Source organism: Pelophylax lessonae (genome assembly GCF_965119305.1).
Source record: "Pelophylax lessonae genome assembly, chromosome: 5".
Classification (NCBI taxonomy): Eukaryota; Metazoa; Chordata; class Amphibia; order Anura; family Ranidae; genus Pelophylax; species Pelophylax lessonae.
This window is the reverse complement of record NC_138772.1, coordinates 236,652,322-236,678,448: the sequence shown is the minus strand read 5'-3', so window position 1 is coordinate 236,678,448 and position 26,127 is coordinate 236,652,322. Positions and strand designations below refer to the sequence as shown.

Below are 26,127 nucleotides of genomic sequence, written 5' to 3'. Positions count from 1 at the left end.
ATCGGGTTCTGAACCAAATCAGAACATTGCGGGGACGCACGCGACCGCCGTACAGGTACGGCGATTTGCGCAGCCGAGCCAGCTTGCCGCATTATATCTGCGGTGGGCGGTCGGAAACTGGTTAAAAATTGACAACACTAAGCAGGAGAACACACCGTGGTCAGTTCTCAAGCTATGCTAGGAGTTCAGCCGGCTCTCCTATAATAATCATACTTTTCCTGACACACCTCCCCTGTACAGCCTTTCACTGGGAAGCTCAGTGAACTGTTGCTTCTCCTCCCCCCAGCTGTTTTGCAGCTGAGAACAGAAGGAGCAGAGGGAATGTGATCACCTATAAGGTTTCATACACACTAAGCAATAAGAAAGGCTAGACAAAAATGCTGGTAATAGCTTTTTGTAGTAGCATTTAGGAGTGGTTTAATATTGCTAGCATTGTATTAGCATTTTTGCAGTTCCTTTAGGAAAACACTATTAGTAGCATTTAGGGCAGTTTAACAGCGTTTAGGGGTGTTTCTGCCGAAAAAACTATCCATGAAACTCGAAAAAACTATTTTTTTTCTGCTCCTAGACGCTAAAGCTCAAAAAACGCAAATAGCCTAAAAAAGTGTGCATGGACACATAGGATAACACTATTTAGCTTCTAGGAGCAGAAAAAATGCTATAAAACAACTTCTAGGAATTTAGAAAAGTGCTAGTGTGCATGGAACATAAAAAAGGTAACGCTTTTTTTTTTTTTATCTATACACATATATTGTTGCCTTTCATTTCCATCATTTACAATTACTTGAAGCTAGAAAATTACTGGAGCTTTTTTTGTAATGCCAATCGGGCAGATTTGAGCGTTTTTGGCACGTTTTCATTCCCATAGAAATTATTGCATTTTTGTGCGCATATACACCTTTTTTTAGTGCGTTTTTGCTCAATGTTCTTTTAAAAAAAAAACTGTAAAAAATTAAATAGTAATATTATATGAATAAACAAGTACACAAATAACTAAAAATCATCATAAATAAAATAAATTAATAATATGTAATAATACATGAACAAATAATAATGAACCCCTAACGTTAAAAAACATTAAATACATTATTATTATTATGATTGATAAAATAATAACACCCAAACCTGAAGAAAAAATAAAATGAATTACTATTCATAATAGTAATTAATTTTGTTTTAGAGTGTATAGTTATTTCTTTTATTTAAATAGTAGTAGTAGCAGCAGCAGCAATAACACTCTAATCATATTAAAAAAAAAAAAAAAAAAAAAAAACACAACCCTAACCCCAACATTAACCTAACCTTAAAGTGGTTGTAAAGCCCTAAGGTTTTTCACCTTAATACATTCTATGAAAAACCTTCTGTGCTACACTTTCTTTTTTTATCCAGTTTACTTTTCTCCATCACCATTCTACAAGAAGTTCACGATAGAGTAATATGGAAGAGGAAAGTCAAGTTCTTTAGATGTTATTAAAAACAAATAACGGCTTTCTGCATTTTCAGTTAAAAGGTTCACCATACAATTTAGAAATATATCAAGTACACTTTTCAGTGTAGACACATAAACATGTATTTACCTTGTAACTCTTGAATAAAATGAGGACTAAAGATTTTTGCCAAAAAATTTACTGGAAATCGCTGCATAAGAGTGCATGAATGTAGTATATTAAGTAAGGTTCGTGGGTGAAATTGAGAAAACCGACTGACTAGTACTTTTTCAAGATGTCTAATAAAGGCAGATGCATCAGGAGGGAGGTAGTTCAACTTCCCAAATGGTATAATCAGCTGTGCAATTTGATGAGTGGTAAAACGTTCTGAATTGTACACAAAATTCTCAGCAACAGCATTAAAAATTGGCTTAGATAGTAGTAGTTTCTGGCTGCAATATTGCATGACATGGCTAACAGCTTCTGGTGACATTGTGAAGACCTTCTCAGTTATGTGCATTTCCAAAGCTTCAGTAAACAAAGGATTATTGTAATTAAACTCTGTTAACGCCACTAGAACTTTAACAAGTTCATCATCTGCAAATTTAGGTGCATATATTACAGAAGACTCACACAGTCTTGTAATAAGTTGCACGGCTTGTGTCTGTTTAAGGGCCACTAAAGAACCAAGAACAGAGCTGGTTAATTTTGAATTTAATTGCTTTGATACTGAAAACATAGCTGTATGCATTTGGGTTAATAAATGTTGGTATTTACTTCCATCATTTAAACCAGCTTGTAACAGGCTATAAACCATTGTTAATTCTTCCGGTGTCCAAGTGTCAACTTGCATATCTTGCAACTGATCCATAATAGACTGTAACATAGAAAAGTTTGGTCCTTCAATTGCTAACAAGCTTTCTCCTAAAATGCATAGGTTTTCAACTGTCATCTGTCCTCTGTTGACTCGCTCTTGACATTCAGAGAGTAAACTTGCCATTATGGTACTATGGCTGTCCATTCCAAGCTGAACAAGTGCTTTATAGCTGTTTACTAGGCTATATGAAGAAAGAGTTTGAGACCCTTTTTCTAAATGACACAATATATTTTTAAAAATCTTGTTTTCAAACACCTCATTTGAGTTTAGAGCCAGTCCAGTTTTTGATTCTGTGCCAACTATTTTAAGCAGAGCTGCAGCAACCATGGTGTCCGTTTTATGGCCAGTGGATTCCAACAATTTAAGTACTTGCTTGGTTGAGCTGAGGCCACAAAGCTGTTCTAAAAAGTATTTTTCACCCACTGGCAGATTGTTCACTGTAAAAACACTTGGCCCTTCTCCATGAAAGTAAACAGCACACTCTGTTGTACTGCGAGCTGGGCACAAGATAACAGAGGAATATTGTCTCAGGTCATACAAGCCGTGTAGAAATGATCTCTTCTGTATGCTTTGTTTAAAAATGGTGTAAAAGTTTACCGCAATTCTGTGGGCAGGTTTCATCACAGATGTGTGTAATAATTTCACAAAAGCCATGCCAGATGGTATAGTCCTCTGAAAAAAAGAAAAGAACAGAATTAATAAAGTGAATTATGTCTAAATGCATTAACATGTATTAAGGTTTCCATGGTATGGTAAGAGTTTAGAACCTATGTCATGTTTGTATGACTGCCTGTTTAGTCACTGGAGAGAATAATCTTCACTTTTGGTTCTGGTGACCATTGTCTCCAGTACAGAAAACAATGGAAATTCAACATTTTGTCACAGAAACTAGAGGTGAGGGGAAAATCCTTTCAAAGGAAAAATCTGTTCTGGTGACAGCAAAGAGGGTACAGATGCTTTGGATGGATAATTTGAACAGGGTGCCATTCTTTTTTTCAAAAATGGGAAAGAAAGAACGTTTAGCTGTACATACACTTTAATGTAGAACTTCATCCATAACCCCCCCTCCAAAATGGCTATTCTGCTAAGCATGGAGGTTTGTGTTCTAGTATCTACAAAATCTAGATACTAGAAGTAAAAAAGCTATTTCAACAAAAGTGCTGTCTCTTTAAAATTCAAAAGTGCTACTGTGGATACAATAAAGGTAAATTATATACTATTACTATACCATGAGACGATACCAGTAGTGTAAGTTTAGTGCATACAATCTAAATGAAAAAAATATATATTCTATAACGATACAATAGTGCCATAAAGTATTATTTTAGAAGTACCAAAAGACAATCAAGCCCTAAAGCAAATGTAATATAATATGATAACTTACTCTCAACCCAAAATAAAAAAAAAACATAAAGTGTACATATTTGTACAGATGGACAAATGTACATATGGACAATTCAAATATGAAAAAAAAGCATATACAAACGCGTGCTATTTTGTGACAAAGATTATAAAAGTGAATAAAGCAAAAAAAAAAAAAAAATGAATGGCCCTATAATGTCCGTACAGATGGATAAATATCCTGGTGAACAGTCCAAAGTCAAGATGGAAAATCCCAAAGGATAAGAAGACAGACTTCAAAGTGTGAGCCAAAGAGCATTCAGTGCAGCAGGAATAAAGGGTGCTAAGGAATCACACCACCCACATGTAGGGTAAACTCCTTGCCAGAGACACTGCTCCCACTGAGAGATCATAGGGAACATTGTTATCCCACAGAACCAAATGTCAAGACACACCACTCCATCTAGGCATGATCAATAAGAAGACAATCACAGGTATGTAAGAAATTATAAGCACTGCTGGATTCTGGCCACCATGTGTAAAGACGTCACGTGTTCGAGGCCACCCGATCCTTCCTTGAGATTGAGGTACCCTCAATCACTCTCTTTTTGAAACTCTCTCTACTTAATAAAGTGGGTGATAATATGGAGTGAAAATTTTTCAAATTTTACTGACGGTGCAGGCTGTGGCAATCAAGGCTGAGTTATTAGAATATTGTGCTTTAGAAGAACTATAGTATTTCTCGCTTCATGATGCATCTATTTTTTTTTTTATATATATATTTTTGCCTTGATATATTTTTGACTTGATATGGTATCTCTGGCCAGGATATACTAACTCCATTTTTCCAGACAGCTGTGTAGCTACAGCTAAGTTGGATAAGTGGGTGCTGGTGAGCACATGAACAGCATTTGTCTACTTTTTAGGGTGTGCTTTATTTTACAACAATAGTTATAGTGACATAGTAACAATAAATTGTTTTATCTAAATAGTTTGTATGTAATAAGCAATTTGTTTTCCAATTTGTGAATTTATGGGGAGTAATTTTATGTTTGGGGCTTGGGTTCAATATTTCCTCTGCTTATATGTTTATATTAAAGGAGGAACTTCACTCTAAAAATTACAACAAAAGCACCTTTAGAAATGTTTAGTAATGGCTATCTATAAACAGTTACTTACAGGTATTTGTAGGATTTTCATTCTTTGCATAATTTATTTCTCATTTGCTCCCCATTCTTCTCATTTTTAGTGGCCATTTTAGTAAGAGCATGTTAATCAATTTCCCTATACTTGCTGGAATTCTTTCTAGAATTCTGAGGCTGCCTCCTGGAACATATGGCAAGAACTTCCCAGGATGCATGTGTGAGCCCAGGGTCACATTAGCAATGCCTCACCCAACCAGGGAATGGAAAAACAATACTTTTAAGTAAAAGAAAAACATGTTTAATGTATGCGAGGTGATTTCATGTCAGCATTCAGAGATTTATGCTCCCTTCTTACTTCTCTTTGGATCTCCTTTGGGGACTGTCAAGATGAGAACATATTGAGGACTCTTAAAGAATTTTATATTATATATTATAGCAGTCTAGAGTCCCCTCTTAATCCCTGAATATACTTAAAGAATCATAGTTTTAGAAATTCAGTCTTGAGTCTGTTATGTTGTCTTTATTATGAATATGTGTCAAGTATAACATGAAATGTTCTTCCAAAAATTATAAGATTCCCGGAAAGAGAGGTTTATGAAAACAAGCCCCTTATTACCGTAAAATGTAAAAAGCCCCCAATCACTCAATTTTAATTGACAGACTAACTTTTCACTTGACGTCATTATAATGTCAAGATGACCGTATGTGTAATTAGACTGTATTATGAAATCTTGTGAAAATTTGTGTAATCTGTAACTTGGGCTTGTGCCCGTTTATGTACTATAAGAGCTGTAACCAAAGTATGATCTGGGTCACATTTCTGTTGGAAGATGTGGACCCGCTGTATGGCGTATATTCTGAGTAAACATATGGAGACGAATGCAAACCTGATTGGCGTAGATTATTTCATGGCTCAAACTTAACATTTGAAACTAACATGAACTTAACATTTGGTGACCCTCGAACCGTGTATTTCTGATCGCATCAAAACCGCCGGTTGGCACCGCACAACAGGAGGGACAGCACAGAGGCCTCAGGTGAGAAAAATATTTTTATTTCTCATATTGAAAAACTGTCTTTTTCTGATGTGTGGTGGTGTAACACGTATCCTTTGAATTTTTAATTGCATTCTGTCTGTGTATGGTTACTGAGATTATAAAATGGTACCAATAGGAAAAACTATGTATGAAAAATATTATTTTCTAAAAAAAAATATTTCTTTAATTCTCCTTATTACAAGAAATGACAATATATATAAGGGACGATTTAAGCAGATGTACCACTATTTTCTGGATTGTGTGTGTGTGTGTGGTGTTGAAAGACAAATGTGGAGGTATTAGGGCAGGTATTGCCTTAAACCCCAGTGTCTGTATAACCTGCTGAGTGTTCTTTGGATTAGGGAGTCAGAGAAAGACTAGCCTATATTCACTTGTTCAGAAGACGTTCGAACGAAGTATAGAACAGATTAAAGACATGTCGTAATGATAAAGTACCGGGCTGTTGGTAGCAGCTGTTGTGATAAAGAAACGGAGTTCTTGATCCTGGAATCTCCAAATATTGTCATTTCTTAAAGTGGTAACGAGAGATAATAAAATGGGAAATTTAAGTGATAAGAATGTTTTGCCCATTATGAATGACTTAGGGCTTAAAAAAAAAACTAAAGCAAAAATGTATTAAAAATAGCAAAGAAAACAGGCTTAAATGTTGCTAAATTGCATTCAGATGCACCCATCGTTAAGATGATGGTGAGTGGTGATCCAGACGCCCTCAAACATTATGTAAAGTGGTGCAAAATTACAAAAAAGCGTATAAAGAGGATCCCTCTAAATGGTGGCCACCAGAGGGCTATTTTGAGTACGCCTAAAAATTGACGCCTTGTTTAACTTGCTATTTAAAATGTCTGATTGTGGGGGAATTAAATGTCTAGCAGCATGGGAAGAAAAATATATAGGTGAAGCCCCTCCCTATAAAATGTGTTCAGAAAAAGCTGCTTTAACAAATAGATGAGGAAGAGTAATAGAAACAGTTTTATCAGGGAAAACATAGTTCGCCGTAGTTGGCAGGACACTTTGAGGTTATTTTTTATATATAGAATTATAGATAATGAGAATTTACATTTTGCTCATAAGTCCCTGTATGAAAGGGAGCTCTGCTGCAAATTTTTGCTGCAAAATTTTGAAAATTGGCTACTTGCCAAGAGAGGGTTCAACAATAAATATCTTCGTTCCCGTTATAGTTATGGAATTTATTTTTGCACAGAAAGGGTTACCGCAATTAGTGTGACCATTGGACCCTGTTGGCACTGAGCCAAAAGTTTTAAATCAGATTAACTTTTTATCTGATTATAGTTTTTGAATGGTATTTTAGGGGTGTCCTCTATTGAAGGAGGGGAACCTCTGGTCAGGTTTTTGTAAAAATGACACGAAAAAAAAAAAAAAGAAGAAAGTTTTTTTTTGTAAGTTTGGCACGGAGCCAGAAAAATGTTTTAGTTTTATAGTTTTATCTGATTTTAGCATACAAGTGGTATCTGATGTCCCATCTCTACTGATGGCCATACCATCCGATGCTACTCACTTTTACAGTGAAGTAATGCGTTTTTTTTAGCGTCCCAGTGGACGAGGAGACAAAGCCATCTTCGTTTCTTATTTTTCAGTCCGGGTAACTGACCTGGTGTAGAAATGCCCTTAAAAATAGGTGATGGAGGTTAGTATACAGCCAGGATAGGGAAAGTGTATGTCCCTTGGAAACCCCAAGAAATTAGGGCAATTGTAGAAAATCTCCCAAACATTGCCAAGAGTCTTAAAATAAATGGTACAAAAGGTTGATGTGAATGGAGAAAAATCAGTAAGCTACATATATAGATATGTGGATTTTGATTGATTGGGCAGTACCAGGAAAAAAAAAAATTATATATATATATACATATATATATATATATATATATATATATATATATATATATATATATATATATATATATATGTGTGTGTATGTATGGAACACATTTGCAGTAAATAAATAAGTGCGCATGAATCAAGGATATTGAGGATACAGGCACATGGCCAAAATACGTATGAAACAAAGATTGATACAATAAAATTCTAAAGAAATGGGTAACAAGTATGTTTGATAAAGGACAGAATATGCGAATGTTATTGGATGTTGTTTAGAAGGAAGGTGAGGAGATGTTGAACTATTGGAATAGATTCAAAGATGCTATATAGAAGCAAAGTGATTGGGCGACTGAAAGTGAAGATGACATGAAACAACCTAAAGTGATAAATATTTTTGTAAGTGGATTGTTGTCTGAGATTAGAAAAGAAAATGGAGCTCCGCATAGCGGGCTGGAGAATTAAACCTGTCCCTGAGTTGGTTGACATAGCACAGATAGCTTGTGAAGTGTTAAGGAGAAAATAGAGAGAAAGGAAAAAACTAAAATAATGAAAAAGTCCCTGAGGTTAAAGAAAAGGTTATTAAACCCAGGGGAATGCTGGTTTCTACAGTACAGGTGACGGAACCCCCTTATCCCCCATCAGGAGTAGTGTACATTTCCAATTTTGGGGTCCCCCAGGCCAAAAGGGAGAACTGGAAATCCAAAGAGGGGCAGTGTAGGACCCCTACAGGAATTGTTGAAAGGACAAACAAAAAGCAATTATAAATTCACTTCGGAAGAGTTAACCCCTTCAGTTATGGAAGCATTTAAACAAATCAAGCAATCTTTGCTAACAGTGCCCAGTCTTGGTTTGTCAGACTATAGCAATAATTTCTATTTATTTTGCACAGAAATAAATGGACATGCGAATGGGGTGTTAATGCAACACTTCTGTGCCAGACATCGCCCAGTGGGGTACTACAGTTACCCATTGGACAGCGTAGCCAGGGGGCTACCTGGATGTCTAAAAGCAGTAGCGGCGACTGCCCTACTGGTTGAAAAAAACTGTAGACATTGAATTGGGCAACACTTTGTATTTGATGTGCCCCCATGATTTGGAGGCTATGTTAAATAGTGCCTATACTAAACACTTCTCAGTACAGAGGATAACACATTATCATTTGATTTTGTTATCAGCTTCCGACTTAAAAATTAAGCGCTGCCAGACTCTGAATCCGGCTACTTTTCTATCAGAAGCTGACAGTGAGGAAGTTGATGATTCTGAATACCTAATACATGATTGTGCTACCTTTATTGATGAAGTAACAAAACCCACATCTGATCTTCAGGATGAATCCATTGCTGGTCTGCCTGTATGTGCAGACCTGTTGGTAGATGGCTCATCCCTCAGACGACCTGATGGGTTAACATTAGCTGCCTGTGCAGTAGTAAACGGTGAGAGCCGACTACTGCATACTGAAATTCTGCTAAATTCTAAGTCAGCGCAGGCTGCGGAACTTACAGCTCTCTGTGTTGCATTGGAGCTAGCAGAATGAGATACGGTAAATATCTACAGTGATTCTGCTTATGTTGTGGGTATATTGCACAGCTTTGCACAATTATGGCAGGAAAGGGGTTACTTGATAGCAACAGGAACACCCATTCAACAGAAAGAGTTAATTGTTGTTTGCAGTCCAATTGCCTCTTAAAGTAACAGTAATTAAATGTAAAAGCACATACCGGGTTTAATGACAGTGTATTGGTTGGAAATGTTTTGGCTAATAAATAAATAAAAGAAGCTATTCACTCTTATCAGCCACATGTAGTCCCTACATTTTTGGTCACAAATCTTTAAGTGGACCATGGGGTTGTCAAGGCCCTACAGGAAAGTTCACCCCACTGATCCACTTGGTCTACAAAAAGAACTTTTTGCGGACCAGATGGCCTGTGGAGGTTGAATGATAAACTGGTTGCTCCACCGACTCTTTTTCCTTCATTGTTTACCTTGAGCCATGGGCCTTGCCATGTCTCAACAGGAGGGATTGTGAACAAACAGTGGTGGGCACCAGGTTTTTACACATATGCTGATAAAAAAGTTAATGAATGTACTGTATGTCAAATGCATAACATGGGTAAACCAGTGCATACCCCTATGAAACACATTCCGCATACTGAGGAGCAGTTTCAAATTGTGCAGATTGACTTCTCAGATATGCCCCCTTGTGGCCGATTCATGTATCTTTTAGTTTGCGAATATTGTTAAGTAGTTAAGTGTCTTACTAGAGAATTGATTCCTAGGTTTGGTATGGGAGCTGTGATCTCTTCAGATAGAGGTACACACTTTGATAAACTAATAGCAGAGGTAGCAGATATCTTAGGTCTGAAACAACAGTTACACACCACATATGGACCACAGGTTAGTGGGATGGTGGAACGCAGTAAGCAAACCGTAAAAAAAAAAAATATCTGGCCAAGATGACTACTAATGGAAAGAGCACATGGGTAGAAGCATTGCCTATAGCCCTAGCAACTATCAGGACTACCCCAAAGGAGAAGATGTATTGTTTGGGCGCCCTCCTAAAAGACTTCCTACAGCTTCTGTAACATCAGAAACAGTGACTTTAAGACTTTAACACAAATGTGTTTTCTGATACTTTTTCCAAAGCTGGACAACCAGTGGACCTAAGTGAAAAGACTCATGGACTAAATTCTGGAGGGTGGGTGTACATCAAGAATCACACCCCGAAGACTACTCTGTCCCCTAAGTGGAAAGGACCGTTCCAGATTATTTTTGTGTCTCCCACAGCTGTAAAGCTAAAGGACTACAAGTATTGGGTGCATGGTTCCTATTGTAAGAAAGCAGTGGCTTTGAACAAACATACAAGCCAGTGTACTGCTGGCAAGGACTTTTCTGTACCTTTACCTCCTAGGTCATCTCCATCATGGACTCGGGCTCGAGCCAGAAGACTATGAATACGGAAGAATGTCTCTTACAGTACCTAGAGCTGATATGCATCTCTGAGGAATTATCCTAAGTGGAGGAGCCTTGATGTATGAATGGACTCACATGATAAAAAAAGGTGAGACGCATGATACCTTTTTCCTCAATGCTATGGTAATGTCTAAAAAGTTACACATTACCCCAGAGTCGGGAGTTGAGCAAAGGCTGAGGAGAGACTTAAATGCTAAACTGAGTCAACCCTTCTATAATTCCTTTGTGGCTATGCAGTTGCAAGCTGCCAAGAAGTTGGAAATCACTAAGTGTTGGATATGCACACATTCACCTATCTCACACAAGACTTTGCCCTTACTAGGTATACCCAGTACCCTAGCTGAGATAGAAGATGGTGCTCACTTTAGCAATATCAGTGCTAAGATGGTTGACAAGGCCATTTCACTGCTACTATTTACCAAGGCCCCAATGAGAATACCAGCAGTTTGTATTAACTTTACCCATATTTATCCGCCAAAACTACCTGAGAAAGGTTTCAAGAATACTGATCGAGTGATTGGAGACTCTCAGTGCATGGATAATGCGGATGTCAGGTATTGGTTTGATGGTAAAGATTTTATGTGGAGTACAGATCGATATCAGGAATTGCATGATTTCACACATCGCCAAGAACAATTTGAAGTTATTAATGTGTTTGCAGGGATATTACTACAGAAAGGCATGTGCTGCTCCCCCAGATTATTATTTTGTGTGTGGAAAGAAAGCTTACACTTGGATTCCATTAAATTCCATGGGAGTTTGCTACTTTGGGAGGGTTGTGCCTGCAACAAGGTATATGAGTGACAATGAGTTTAAAGAGACACAATTGCATAAAATTCCTGCCCATTTCTTCAAAAGAGCCCTTACTGAACAGGACATTACAGTACAGGCTATTCCCGGACAAGTGGAAGACGACACTGAAGAAGAGACTAATCTTGAAATACTAACACCTATTCCAACCCAGAATGAAGGCCCAGAACCTTGGGTGAATAGATGTTGTATTAAAAAGACTTTCAGTTTTATTATAGATTTAGCTGATTTAATGGTTTAACATAACTGCTCTGTATGACAGAAATTTCATATTAATGGCCACTGAATTAAAAATGGTTAAAAAGGAGGTTTTGCAACACCACCGGCTGGTGTTGGATTACCTTACTGCTAGTCAGGGAGGAATGTGTACCGTAGTGGGAACCTCATGCTGCAATTACATAGGAAATTATACAAAAGCTGAAGATGCAATCATTTCACATGTAGAAAGGACGCAGCAATTAAAGCTTTATTTTCGCAAGGAACATACCGAAACCGTGTGGATTGGAGGTAGCTGGGAAAGTTGACTCTCTTGGCTAAAACCTGTCAACTGGTTTACTGGTATTGGAGGGTGGTTCGCAGGTATATTGCATGGTATCCTGTATATTGTTGGAGTTATAGTATTGATCATACTGGTAGTTAAATGTGTACCAATGCTATGCAAATGCTGCTTGAAAATGACTTCAAATACTTGTACTTGTACTTGTACAAATACTGGTTCTTTTGAGCTCTCGAGGTCTCGCATAAAGACGGCCCATGAGATGGTTACCCACATACCCGAAAACCAACTTAAAGACACAGAAGAAGTTTAAAAGTATAAAAGAAAAGACACAGATGAATTCTAAACTCAGGAGGGACTGTCAAGATGAGAACATATTGAGGACTCTTAAAGACTTTTATATTATATATTATAGCAGTCTAGAGTCCCCTCTTAATCCCTGAATATACTTAAAGAATCATAGTTTTAGAAATTCAGTCTTGAGTCTGTTATTTTGTCTTTATTATGAATATGTGTCAAGTATAACATGAAATGTTCTTCCAAAAATGATAAGATTCCCGGAAAGAGATGTTTATGAAAACAAGCCCCTTATTACCGTAAAATGTAAAAAGCCCCCAATCAATCATTTTTAATTGACAGACTAACTTTTCACTTGACGTCATTATAATGTCAAGATGACCGTATGTGTAATTAGACTGTATTATGAAATCTTGTGAAAATTTGTGTAATCTGTAACTTGGGCTTGTGCCCGTTTATGTACTATAAGAGCTGTAACCAATGTATGATCTGGGTCACATTTCTGTTGGAAGATGTGGACCCGCTGTATGGCGTATATTCTGAGTAAACATATGGAGACGAATAGTAATGTAAAGATGTTAACCGCGCTAAAGGAAAAGTACAGTGAAACAGCAGCAACTTCTAGTGTGACCACACCCTGTAGAATATTGTAAAAATAAGTCGCGCTATGATATGATCAATGGAGATATAAAGTCCATACAGTCCAAACATAAAGTAAAGATGTAATCCGGAACCAGGAACCCCAAAGGGTATAAGCTTACCAGATTGAGGTAAGGTAAAGGCGGTTTCTTTGGATAAACTTGTCACCTTGATAGTAGATCCAGGTCCACGTGAACAGTTAGCTCAATGGTCACAGGATCATGGAAGTAAAGGTAAAAGCGCAATAGCGTAAAACCTTACAAACTAATTTGATTAAACACCCCAGTGTTCGTGAAAAATGAATTCTATTGTGTAAAAGAATAAACCTCCACCAAAAAAATTGATCACTGATGACAGTGAATAAAAAAAAACATGCAAAAATGATGGGTACCCCTTACCAGAGGTGATAAAGATATAAACCAAATTTATAAACGTGTTATAGCTGAAGTCGCCTCTTACCGGACAACTTTAAAAGGAAGGCAAAAAGTGTGAGATTTGCGTGTTGAACCACCACCTTTTATGGCTAGATTCGCCTCTTACCATATGGAATAAGGATTAAAGCAAAACGTGCAGATCACAATTCAGTGTGAACCCGGAGCCAATAATAAGATAAACCAATAGGGGTCGCCTCTTACCAAATACAAGTATTGTTGAGCCTGTATGGTGATCAAGCATCCAAGGACCCGACTCTCAAACTGGGGTGCACGCTCGGAATGTCATTCCGAGCGTGCACCCCAGTTTGAGAGTCGGGTCCTTGGATGCTTGATCACCATACAGGCTCAACAATACTTGTATTTGGTAAGAGGCGACCCCTATTGGTTTATCTTATTATTGGCTCCGGGTTCACACTGAATTGTGATCTGCACGTTTTGCTTTAATCCTTATTCCATATGGTAAGAGGCGAATCTAGCCATAAAAGGTGGTGGTTCAACACGCAAATCTCACACTTTTTGCCTTCCTTTTAAAGTTGTCCGGTAAGAGGCGACTTCAGCTATAACACGTTTATAAATTTGGTTTATATCTTTATCACCTCTGGTAAGGGGTACCCATCATTTTTGCATGTTTTTTTTTTTTTTTATTCACTGTCATCAGTGATCAATTTTTTTGGTGGAGGTTTATTCTTTTACACAATAGAATTCATTTTTCACGAACACTGGGGTGTTTAATCAAATTAGTTTGTAAGGTTTTACGCTATTGCGCTTTTACCTTTACTTCCATGATCCTGTGACCATTGAGCTAACTGTTCACGTGGACCTGGATCTACTATCAAGGTGACAAGTTTATCCAAAGAAACCGCCTTTACCTTACCTCAATCTGGTAAGCTTATACCCTTTGGGGTTCCTGGTTCCGGATTACATCTTTACTTTATGTTTGGACTGTATGGACTTTATATCTCCATTGATCATATCATAGCGCGACTTATTTTTACAATATGGAGACGAATGCAAACTTGATTGGTGTAGATTATTTCATGGCTCAAACTTAACATTTGAAACTAACATGAACTTAACAGGACTTTTCAGGTCTCCTTTAAATTGGGACAAATCAGCACGTATGCTTACTGCAGTGTTTCTCAACTCCGGTCCTCAGGGCACACTAACAGGCCAGATTTTAGGTATTACCTTGGGGAGATGCAGATTAGAATACTGCAATCACTGAGCAGCAAATGATATCACCTGTGATGTATTTCAGTTTTCTTACAAACCTGGCCTGTTAGTGTGCCCTGAGGACCGGAGTTGAGAAACGCTGCGCTACTGGATGACAACCCCACACAAATAATTACTCCTGTCCAGTCCCAGTAAATTCTTCACTTAAATACCTGGACATAGAGGTCACACCTCAACCAGTGGATTTTTGCCACTTAAACATAACCCCCTACTTAGTTGCTTTAGAGATCAAACTAAGGTTTGGAACAGGTTTTGGCTCTCACTAGCTGGCAAAGTGAATTTAGTCAAAATTATTTTTATGCCTCAATTGTTATATTTTTTTACATAACGCACCAGTGGTTGTACCCTTGAGCATCTTTCAGGAAATAAACTCAAATTTCCGGCAACTGCTATGGTACACTAAAACACCTAGAGTAAGGCTGGTACAATTACAAAAGTCCAAGTATGCTGGGGGGATTAACTATGCCCAATCCGTGGCTGTGGATCATGGCAACGCTCACGCAGCATCTGTGTAAAGGGCTATCCTCCACTTCCCGTCTGGTCAAGACCTGCCCTGACTTCTCTATGAATATTTTACTCTACACTGCCAAAGTAGTTGATATCCTAAAGCAGGCCTCGACAAAACCCGGGCGCCAGGTCGCATTTGCGACTAGAATTAGCGACCTGGCGCCTGGGGTGCCCTGCAGAGGGTGTCCTGTCATTTTTGAACGGACTTCCGCGCACGGAGTGCACGGACTTCCGGGCCGTCCGAAAATTGAGGCCCCGGCTTTTCGGCCTACTTGAGATGAGGCTTCCAATGGGGAACTGGCGCCCTCTTGTGGTGGCCGGGAGTAATGACTGTTGTAATTACTGTTTCCACTGTTTGTTCACAATGCATTACCATCTCCCTGTCCAGTTAGTTACCTTTGACAGGGAGTGTGGTTATTTATTATTAATTTATTTTTTTAATGTAAAAACTAAATAATATTTTCTTTTTTTTTTTTAATTATTAAAAAAATATATATATTTTTTCCAATTATTATTATAAAGAAAAAAAAATTATATATATATATATATATATATATATATATATATAATATAATATAATATAATATAATATAATATAATCTTTTTTTTTTTTTTTTTTTCCTCATCGCCATGCCACAGCCGAAGGCCCCTTTCACACGGGCTGTCTGATCAGGTCCGCCTGTCAGTTTTTCAGGCAGACCTGATCGGACCCTTCATTCTCCTCTATGGAGCAGTAATCTGCCGCCATCTGATCCTGTCCGCCAAAAGCAGACGGATGGTGGTTCTATTTTCTATCCATCCCGTGGATCGGATCAGATGGCATCGGATGGAAAGAGACAGACAGTCTGTTTTCATCCAATTGCGCTAGAGGAGAGTGGGGTTCTAGTCGTATTTATGTGTAAATTTAGTATCCGTTTTATTAAATAAAGCTTGGTTGTTAGTTTAAAAAAAAAAAAACTGGCTCCTAACTTTTTTAGCTGGCTCCTAGATTTCAGGAAAATTTGTCAAGCCCTGTCCTAAAGGGTCTATAGGCTGCAGCCTTTGCCAAATCCAACCGTCTCTTACCCACATACGCACTTTTCCAGAAAATCTGGAATAAGAATAAAAGGTTACAGGCTTTACCAGTTATAGTCCTATTTGGCAGAATAACAGTTACCCAGAACTGGCAAAGGTGCAACAGGGTCCGAGATGAAGTAGGCTGGGGATAACATATCTTCATCAGATTATTAAAGATGGTACTCTATGTCCCTTTGAGGAACTAAGGGTAACATTTTCCTTCCCAACATCCATGTTATTGCACTATATTTAGCCCAATCATGCTATAATGGCCTAGGGTGAGTCTGTGCAGTAACAATAGTCCCCAATGCCTGTGTTTAACATTATGGCTGAAACTGTCTCCTCAAAAGGATTCATTTTGAGGTGCTATACAATGTTGTTAAATGACTTATTGACAGCCTTTCCCTCAAAGGCAGGTATGAAGATGGAGAGAGACCTAGATTCATTTTAAGAAGACCAGTGGGAGGAGGTGTTTCAGGCTGTACCCCAATGCTTCCTTAATGTGACACAGACTCATGCAATTATATATACACTTGCAGGAGCATCTGACCCCGGTTAGGCTACATAAAATGGGCATATTAGATACTCCCACTTGCAGCAAATGCTCCAGGGATCATGGGGACCTGATCCATTTTACCTGGCGGAGTCCCAAACTACATACAGTATCTATTGGGTGAGAGTACTGAATACGATAAATGCTGTATTCCAGACTTCTATCCTGCTTGACCCTAAACCATGCCTTTGAGGTATCTTAGAGGACTCCCAACTAGATGTTCCACTTAGAGAAGTAGCTAGAGTCTTTTTTCAAGTCCGGAGAATGGGGCTTCAGTAATGGAAGTCTACGGATTCTCCTCATAAAGAATGGGTACATTGTATGGGTAAAACCCTTAGACTGGAAAAAGTATATCAATACAGGGGACATCCCCGCAAATTTGAAAATCTTTAGGGTCAGTGGTTGGATACCCCAGGCCTAAGCCCATTAGAACTGGTGATGGATATGCTACTCGTGGGTTGAGTTAAACTCCTCTGAATTCTCAACTCCTCTGAACTCCTCTATGAATTCTGCCATACTTTGGTTAGAGGATGTGGGGATTAGGGGAGCCTGATCCTATTGTGTATCTGTAACCACACTGTATTGTCATTTTGTGACTGGGGCAAGTTAGATTCACACTATTGTGCTTGTTTATGGTTATGTGGAATGTTTTCTAAATATGATTAAGGAACCTAAATAATGACTGTCTTGGAATTGTTGTAAACTCTAATATCTATGCCTTGAGTCCCGGGTCACACTTGAGTGATGCAGGAAGGCTGCAAATTCGCAGCCTGTTCCCGCATCGCAAACGCACATCTGGCAGTTCAAACTGCCATATGCGATATGCAGGGGGTGTCAATGAAATGTTAACGACACCCCCAGTTTGATCACATATCGCAGTGCGATCTGACAGTTCGCACAGGATCGGATCGCACAAGTGTGAACAACTGTGCGATTCGATCCTGATGCGGCTGGAAAAAAGGGTCATGTGCGTTTTGGTGTGGATACATTGCGAATTCAGCCATACAAAGTGTATGGCTGAATTTGCATCCGCACCTCCGATCGCATGTAATGAAGGAGCAGTGCGCTCCGAATTACATGCGATCGGCGCACTCGCAGAAATGTGAGCCGGCCCTTATTGTTTAATGAAAGATTTCTTGATATAAAAAAAAAAAAAAGACACACGGTGACGTTCACACACACACTCCCTTGTGTGCTGGCAGGGTGCGAGATCCTGAGGCCGGTGTGTTTTAATGTGGAGCCTGTTATTCACTGCCTAAATGTAAGTGGATATAACCGTTTTTTAATAAACTTTCCCCTGCTGTATTACGCTACGAGTTCCTTCCTGCTTGCTTTCTATATGTAACTTATTGGTGAGCGATCTAAGGATGGTATAAAAGAGCTTTATACCATTTATTGTTTTTATATAATTCACTTGCATCTATTTGGGACAACTTTGGATATATTAGCCCCAGACATTATTGGTATTTTATTCGATCAATCTCATCTTTTAGACGCTTTTAAATTGAGATTTTAAGACATATAGTGAGCTGATTGAGAGCTTTTTGAGATTTCTTCCACTGGCGCCGATTCAACTTTTGTTCAAGGTCCATGTAACTGTTTTTAATTTGAACATTGTTCATTTGCACATTGCCCTGTCCATCCGGTATCCAGCACTGCTACCACCGTAGCCGATCCGGATTGTCTGACCACGCCTCCGCCAGACTTCCTGCACCTACTACCTGCCTGCAGTCCTTGCCACTGGGATCCACTCCTAGCTCCAGCCAGCTGTCCTCTGGCTCAGGTGAGCCTGTAGGATTGTTACAGCAAGGGAAAGTTCACCTACATTGGTGACCGTGTCCACCACTGTTTTCCAATAACGTTGTAGAGCAGAGCAGGACCAAAAACATGAAAATAGGTACCCACTTCCGTGCCACAACGAGAGCAAGTATCTGAGGACTCGGGGTATATAAAGGAACATTGCTGGGGTGTTTAATAGACACGATGGAGGAATTTCAGTTGAAGAAACTGATCTCTAGAGGAAATCATAGTTTTCAGAATGTGGAGCACGCAGTCTTCCCAGTCGCCCTCCGTCAGGGAGGGAATATCAGCTCACCATTTGTTATAAAGATCAGTCATTTTGGGTAGGGTTAAAGAAATCAATTGAGAACAAAGTGCCGATAGTGGTTTAGGGAAATCTCCCGAAGACAACAGATGTTCTAAAGGGTCAGAGGTCAGTATAAAGTTATGAGGAAATTGTGCAGCTGCCGCATGTCACAATTTAATAAATCAGAAAAACATATGGTTAGATAATTGATAACTGTCTTGCAGCGTATTAAAGGACAGAAGAGAATCCTGTGGCATAATATGTTTGAGTAGCGTTATTCCGTGCCTAGCCCATAGTGAAGGATCCGGGATTGTGTGGAAGTGGGAATCACATACACATTACCCATTGTTATGCAGATTAAACATCAGGCCTTTCTATGCATATAGCAAACCCTCACACTCACGTGCCCTGCTTAACCATTGTGGCCTTAATGTCAGTACCAGTGGCGGCCGGTGTGTTGGGGGCACCGCCCCCCCATCCATGCGTCCGGCCCCCTAATCTGCATGCAGGGGCGCCGGACGCATGGAGCTTAATGGGGATTTTTTTTTTTTTTACATCACCTAAATAGAGCCAGAGGCTCTATTAGGGCGATGCAAAGGGTGGGCTCGGGGCGCAGAGCACTGCGTCCCGAGCCCACCCATTGTGTGACAATAGCGAATGAAAATTCATTATTGCCACACCAATCCTCCTCCTGGCCAATCAGGAAGCGCGTTCGATGCGCACTTCCTGATTGGCTGCAAGGCAAACCTCATGCCATTGGCCGAGGAGGAGGCGGGAGGACTGCAGGAGACGTGCCCGGGGACAGAGTGAGGAAAAGCCGCCGCCAGGACTGAAGAGAAGCCGCCACCAGGTAAGTGCATTGGTCTTGGGGTGGGGAAGCCCACACTGCATTGAAGGGGGCACGCTGTGGCGCTCCGCATTGATTGGGGACAAGGCTGTGGCGCTCTGCAATAATTGGGGACAAGGCTGTGGCGCTCTGCAATAATTGGGGACAAGGCTGTGGCGCTCTGCAATAATTGGGGACAAGGCTGTGGCGCTCTGCAATGATTGGGGACAAGGCTGTGGCGCTCTGCAATGATTGGGGACAATGCTGTGGCGCTCTGCAATGATTGGGGACAATGCTGTGGCGCTCTGCATTGATTGGGGGGCACGCTGTGGCACTCTGCATTGATTGGGGGGCACGCTGTGGCACTCTGCATTGATTGGGGGGCACGCTGTGGCACTCTGCATTGATTGGGGGGCACGCTGTGGCACTCTGCATTGATTGGGGGGCAAGCTGTGGCATTCTGCATTGATTGGGGGGCACGCTGTGGCATTCTGCATTGATGGGGGCATGCTGTGGCATTCTGCATTGATGGGGGCATGCTGTGGCACTCTGCATTGATTGGGGGCACGCTGGTCACTCATTTTTCTGTTTGCGCCCCCCCAAAAAATTTTGAGCACCAGCCGCCACTGGTAAGTACTGTTTTTGTGACAACATAACTATTAATATCTCACTACATGCAATTTGTTGTAACTTTTTTAAGAAATGTTATTCTCTGTTTCTTACAGATGGAATGTACAGCTTTAACAAAAAAAAAATTATATTAAGGAATTGTAAAAAAAAATCATAGTTCTGTTCTTGTGCCAAAATCATCACCTTGTTAAATGAAACTATAAAGGTTAGATTTTAGGCCAAAATGTCCATCTCAAAGGAAAATATGTGCAATTTATTAAAGCGGTATTAAACCCAAAACAAAATGCTAACAGGTAGTTTTTATGGAGAAGGAGACTCTGTATGTGTCTTCTGTCATAAAAGATTTTTCCTAGCCTGTCAGCATTTTTTTTTCTAAATCTACACTGAACCATGCATGCACCGCTCAGTATACAAAATCTATCTGCATGATTTTGTGCCAGGACCAAGTAAATACTGTGCGCATACGTGGGAGCTACCTCATCCCACCCAGGTCAGAGTCAAGACAGCCAAAACCTGAAAGATAGGAGAAGATGGAAGTGCTAGTGTCAGAGCAATGAGGAAGAGTGTGTGTGTGGGGGGGGGGGGGGGGGGGGACTTTGCATTGCCTGGAGGGGGTTGCTTTGCATGGAAAGTAAGCCATAATGTGCAAACATGCTGATCATACTATGACATCATGGCAAAAGCTCTTGGGGTCTTCAAAGCATGTGTGTTGTTCAGTATTTATAGGGTATCAAGTTTGACAACCTCCATAAATACACTATTGCAATATATAATAATTATTGCAAATTGTGATAATGCTATTCTGTGTTTATTTATGGAGGGTGTCCTTTTAAATTGTTGTGGGTACTGTAGTAATATAATAGTAGATAAATGAGCAGTAGATGTGGATTAAAGAAAAATAAAAGAGATGGAGTAACTGCAATGCAGTTGGAGAAGGTGGGGGAGCAGTAAGCAGCTAGAGGTTTAATAGCTGCAGTAGGGTAATAGTAGATAAGGAGCAGTAGAAGTTGTTTTAGAGGCAGAAGCGGGGGGGATATAACCATTAGATAGGTTGAAAAGTAATAGGGAGGCCCTAAGAAGGTAATTAGAAAGGGCTTATTTAACAGCCATGGCTGCTCCGAGTCTGCCTGGAGTGGATGCCAGAGGAGGGCTCTGCCAGGGCAGCTCTGCCCACTCCTAAAAGGTGGTGCCCGTAAAGCCAGCCACCACTAGCTTTTCTTAGTGTTGGAGCAAGGTCCTGCACTACATGACTTCCTTAGTGATCCCGGTGTTCCGTGAAAAAAACCTACCCGTGAAAATTTCATACCCTCGTCACTTCCGGTGCACCTACGTCAGCACCTACGTCAGTGAACAGCTGAGGCGCTTACTAGTGCGCATGCTTGGAGGGTATGAAATGTTCACGGTAGTGTGTTATAACGTTACAACGCATCACCACATTAAAACATCTCCGCTGCAACATGAGTCATCTCCGCTCCTACCCCTGTCACTTCCCTGACGTCGGCTACTAAATGTAAAAGCAGATCACGGAGCCGAGATCTCCGTGATTTACATTACATACACCCGCCGCCACTTTTACATTTACTAGCCGAGATCAGGGAAGTGACAGGGGTAGGAGCGGAGATGACTCATGTTGCAGCGGAGATGTTTTAATGTAACCGCCGCAACAGCTCATGCCATGTAACGTTACACACACTACCGTCAAAATGTCATACCCTCAGAGAATGCGCACTTGTCAGCTCCTCAGCTGTTCAATTACGTCACCGGGGCTGTGAGCATGCGCACTGCTACGCTGCTCAGCTGTTCCTGACAGGAAGAGACGTGGGTATGCATTTCTCAAGGGGTAGGTTTTTCTAACGTTACACCCCCGTTTGCCGACTCCCTGTCACAAGAGGTGACATAAAAGCAACAGAGAGAGCAATGCTGTGTACTGTACCATTCGCCCTGGCTGTGTGGCCAGAGGGCTACTGAAAAATCGCTATGGAAAAATCACTTGGCGAATGCCTGATGGCAGCACCAATTTTATAAAAAAAAAAAAACTTTTTAGTTAATAAAGCCCCCCTGAGTCAAACACAGAAGTTATCTGACAAGCATAAACAACTTTTATGCTTTCCAGATTACTTTTTAATTTGTTCCTTGGTTTTGTTACTTGCTGTGTTCACTTGCATAAAGGCAGGTTAGAGATAGAGATATACTGTTTTTCAATATGCACCAACGTTTCCTTGGCAGCCTTATCACACACTTCTCCTTTTAAAAGATACAGCTATAAAATGTCTCAGTCTTCCCATATTCAGACAGTGCTTCCTACCTCCTTTCTCACATGTTCCTATTGAATGATCTTCCACAGTACAGTCAACATGTCCCTTCACTCTGTTCTTCACACTGCTTCCGGGTCTTCGGTCACATGACCAGTGTCTCCTAGGTCCTCTAATATCTGAACTGAGCAGATCCACTTCTAATTCTATTTTTCTTTCATTAAAACGTATGCTTTTTTATACTTACAATAAATTTGTTATGATACTTAGTATCCACAACTGCCGACAGTCGCATTGTTTAAGGGGTATGTGGGCTTTTTATTTCAGGCTGCAGGACCTCAATGAGTGGAGTTTTTACTATAACAGGAGAACACAGAATGTGGAGCAATTGTGGATGTCAACCAAAGAGGCTCTAACTTTTATTTTAAAAGCCTAAAGTGGATCTCCCCACTTATAGTAAAATTCACAAATGTGTGCATATCTGCATGTTTAAATGTGTGCATATCTGTATGTTGATGTAAATCATCTGACACTTTTTTATGGACTTATCTTTCTTCCTGGTTTCCCTGAAGGCACTCATGATGCAGCCCCCTGCCCCAATGAGACCCCTTGTGAATGTAACATCATCAGTGTCTTCATGGAAATCTCACACCTTATCTGTGAGATTTTGCAATATTGCCATACTGCGAATGTGCAATTTGAAGCGTATTACATCAGGTGGCTCATCCAGCGTGCATGGTATGGCATTACATTCATCTGTTTAAAAACTTCCCTGAGATCTATTTTTTATTTACAGACAAATGTCATGTACAGCAAGTATATTTCTAGCTGACCCCAGAAAGAATTTTTCAAAATGTGAACACAGAAGCAAGGGCACAGGTAGCAGAGAGGCATCATCAAAATGAATAAGGGAGAGGCAGCATGGAGGTAGGTAGGTGTACTTATATAGGTTTTATTTATGTCTTTATCTACAAAAAGGGGGAGTCGGAGGTCCTCTTTAAATTAAGAAGCTGATTGGTGACAATGCACAGCTGTTGCAACCCTCAAGATTTAACCAAAGATTCAGATTTACCCCTGCTACAGGAGGTCCTATGTTTGCCCATCTGTCACCCTCACTACCCCATGCCCTGGATCACATTGATACGTTTTCTAATGCGGTTCAGTTCACATTGAACTGCATGACAAATGAAATAACAGGAGTTTCTTTGGAGCCCATTCACATACGTGCAGTGCACCTAAGATCCTGAAAAAGGTTCTGTGTGAGTTTGTTGCAGTGCGATTCTGTGGTCCATAGACTTCAATTGAAATTCTTTCAGATAGCTTATCTGCCCTATTTTCACACACATTCAAGCATGTTTTATCCTCCAGTCTTTGCTCTCCTCACACAGCACCGGAAACGCTTCAGAATTGCATTCAAACTGCATTAATTCGCATTGCAACTGCCCCCTGAAATTACACTAAAAATGTAATCAAAATCGCACAGTATCAGTGTGAACCTATGCCCAAGGTGACAATACACTATGCACTGTGATTGTACATTCTCCTTTAGCTGTACCTTAACCAATTCAATACTGGGCACTTTCACCCCCCTTTCTACCCAGGCCAATTTTCAGATTTCAGTGCTGTTGCACTTTGAATGACAATTGCACATCAATGAAACAGCATACCCATGTGAAATTTTAATCATTTTTTGAGACAGATAAAGCTTTCTTTTATGTTTTTTGCTAAACAAATAAAAAAAAGACTGAAAATTTTGAAAGAAAAATGTTTTTCTAAAATTTTGCAAAGTAATTTTTCTCCTTCACTGATGTGCACTGATATGCGGCACGTATAGGCGGCCCTGATGGGGCTGCACTAATAATCAGAGCACTGATGATCAATGCCATGGTTATCTGGATTATCTGTGTACATGTCCCCTGTCAAACCTCCCGGTTACTGGTGTGATAGCAGCTGAGGAGAGGAATGCTGATACCCGGCAAGTTTGTTTACATATGATCAGCTGTGATTGGACGGAGCTGATCACATAGTAAAAGGTTGCTGTGATGGGCCCTTTACCGCAATCACAGAGCATGCTGAATGCGCGCCCCACGGGGAGTGGTTCTAGGGACCTCCATGGACATCCTCTCGGAACGAAAGAGCCGCGCTGTAGCCGTCTTTTGGCTATGGCGCAGTATTGAGGTGGTTAAACTATAAAGTTCAAGGGCCTACTAGATTGGATACAAACTGAATGGATTGTTTAGGCGTGTCCTCCAATTACATTTGAGATTTTATAAATATTGTACAATCAGTTTGCATAGTCTATGGCATTAAAGCTGAACAGACATTGAAGTAACCTGGTCATTAAAACAATCTACTTGAAACAGGCATTCCTGGAAAACAGGCAAGTGAATACTTACCTTTCCCGCAGCCTGACCACCTTTATATGAAGTCCTCAAGGGAACATCCACTTCTAAAAGAGTTGATCTCCTGTATCCCCCATAGCTTACACTAGTTCCTCTTGCTGACCTCCATTTATTACAGGATACATTCATAAACTGGAAATCACACAGCCCTGTATGAGGTGTGGGGACCAAGAAGAAGTATCAGTTTCCCTGTGGACTTTACATGAAAATTTTGTTATGAATGGAGCTGCAGTCTTGCAGCACAGGCATCGGGAAAGCTAGGTATTCACTTACCTATATTTCAGATATGTCTGTTTCAATTAGATTGTGGTAATGACAGGGATGCTTAAAGGTTAAGTTCACTTTTAAAAATAAATAAATGCACATTTTTTTGCAGGTAAAAAATGTGCAATTATTATTTTTTAAAATAAATTTAAACATTTTTTTTGTTTGTGTTTCGTTTTGTGTTTTGTTTTTTCTCCCCTCTTTTTTTGGACTGCGAATGACTGCGAATTATCCCCCTAGTCTGGCCCTGTCCTGCCTTTTTAGGAGTATGGGAGTATATGGGCAGGATGAAGGGGATCGGGTGGTCCATGTATTGGCCGCTCTTATGCTTGAGCGACCTTATGTCCTCAGGGTTAGATGTTTACAGGCACCCTTATTGTGTTTGATTATGCTTTATAACAAAAGGAAAGAGGTTGTTCACTGGACTGACTAGGCAGCCAGAGAACCACCTAAATTGTGGGACTTTAAAGGTGGATGGTTGTAGCACAGACAGACAGAAAAAAAAGTATTAAAAATCAGTTTTATTACATTATACATTAAAACATACAGTTAATGGTCAACATGGAAATTGATCCACAAACAGCGATACATCTATACAGACATTGTAGTTTGGCGAACTGGGGAGGTACAAAGGGTCACTGGGGTCCTACATGTTTCGCCAATTCAATGGCTTCGTCACGGACCACATGGCTTATCACCTCTTATAACAGTTCAAGATATAAATGTCAGATATAACATACATATGGGCTGTATTGTTGGTCATGTATGCTTAGGCGGTACTGGACCATCCCCGAGTCCTGGAGGGACGCAGGGTAAAGAGTGCCCACACGGGCCGACCGATACTGGACCGGGCCAGGACAGAACGACTGGCTAGTGTGTCAGATCCAGGCACTAATAGGAAAAGAGTCCCAGCCTCAGGAGCGGGGAGGCTTGCGTGTACATCCTGCACGCTGCAGCGACGCTAGTTGTGGTCACGACTATCTGACGC

At 40.1% G+C, this 26,127-nt stretch overlaps 1 protein-coding gene across 1 annotated transcript in view; it reads right to left on the bottom strand.

The window, feature by feature from the left end:
- The window catches only part of LOC309556475 (FAST kinase domain-containing protein 3, mitochondrial-like), a gene marked incomplete at both ends in the record, with an annotated part of 318,599 nt that extends 302,318 nt beyond the window's left edge, over positions 1 to 16,281 (bottom strand). The window contains 4 exons of the mRNA XM_082258933.1: positions 1,578 to 2,976; positions 12,153 to 12,249; positions 16,136 to 16,160; positions 16,227 to 16,281. Of these exons, the coding sequence (XP_082115059.1) occupies positions 1,578 to 2,976; positions 12,153 to 12,249; positions 16,136 to 16,160; positions 16,227 to 16,281 (1,576 nt within the window). The remainder of the gene's footprint in view (positions 1 to 1,577; positions 2,977 to 12,152; positions 12,250 to 16,135; positions 16,161 to 16,226) is intronic.
- Between the last annotated feature and the right edge of the window lie 9,846 nt (positions 16,282 to 26,127).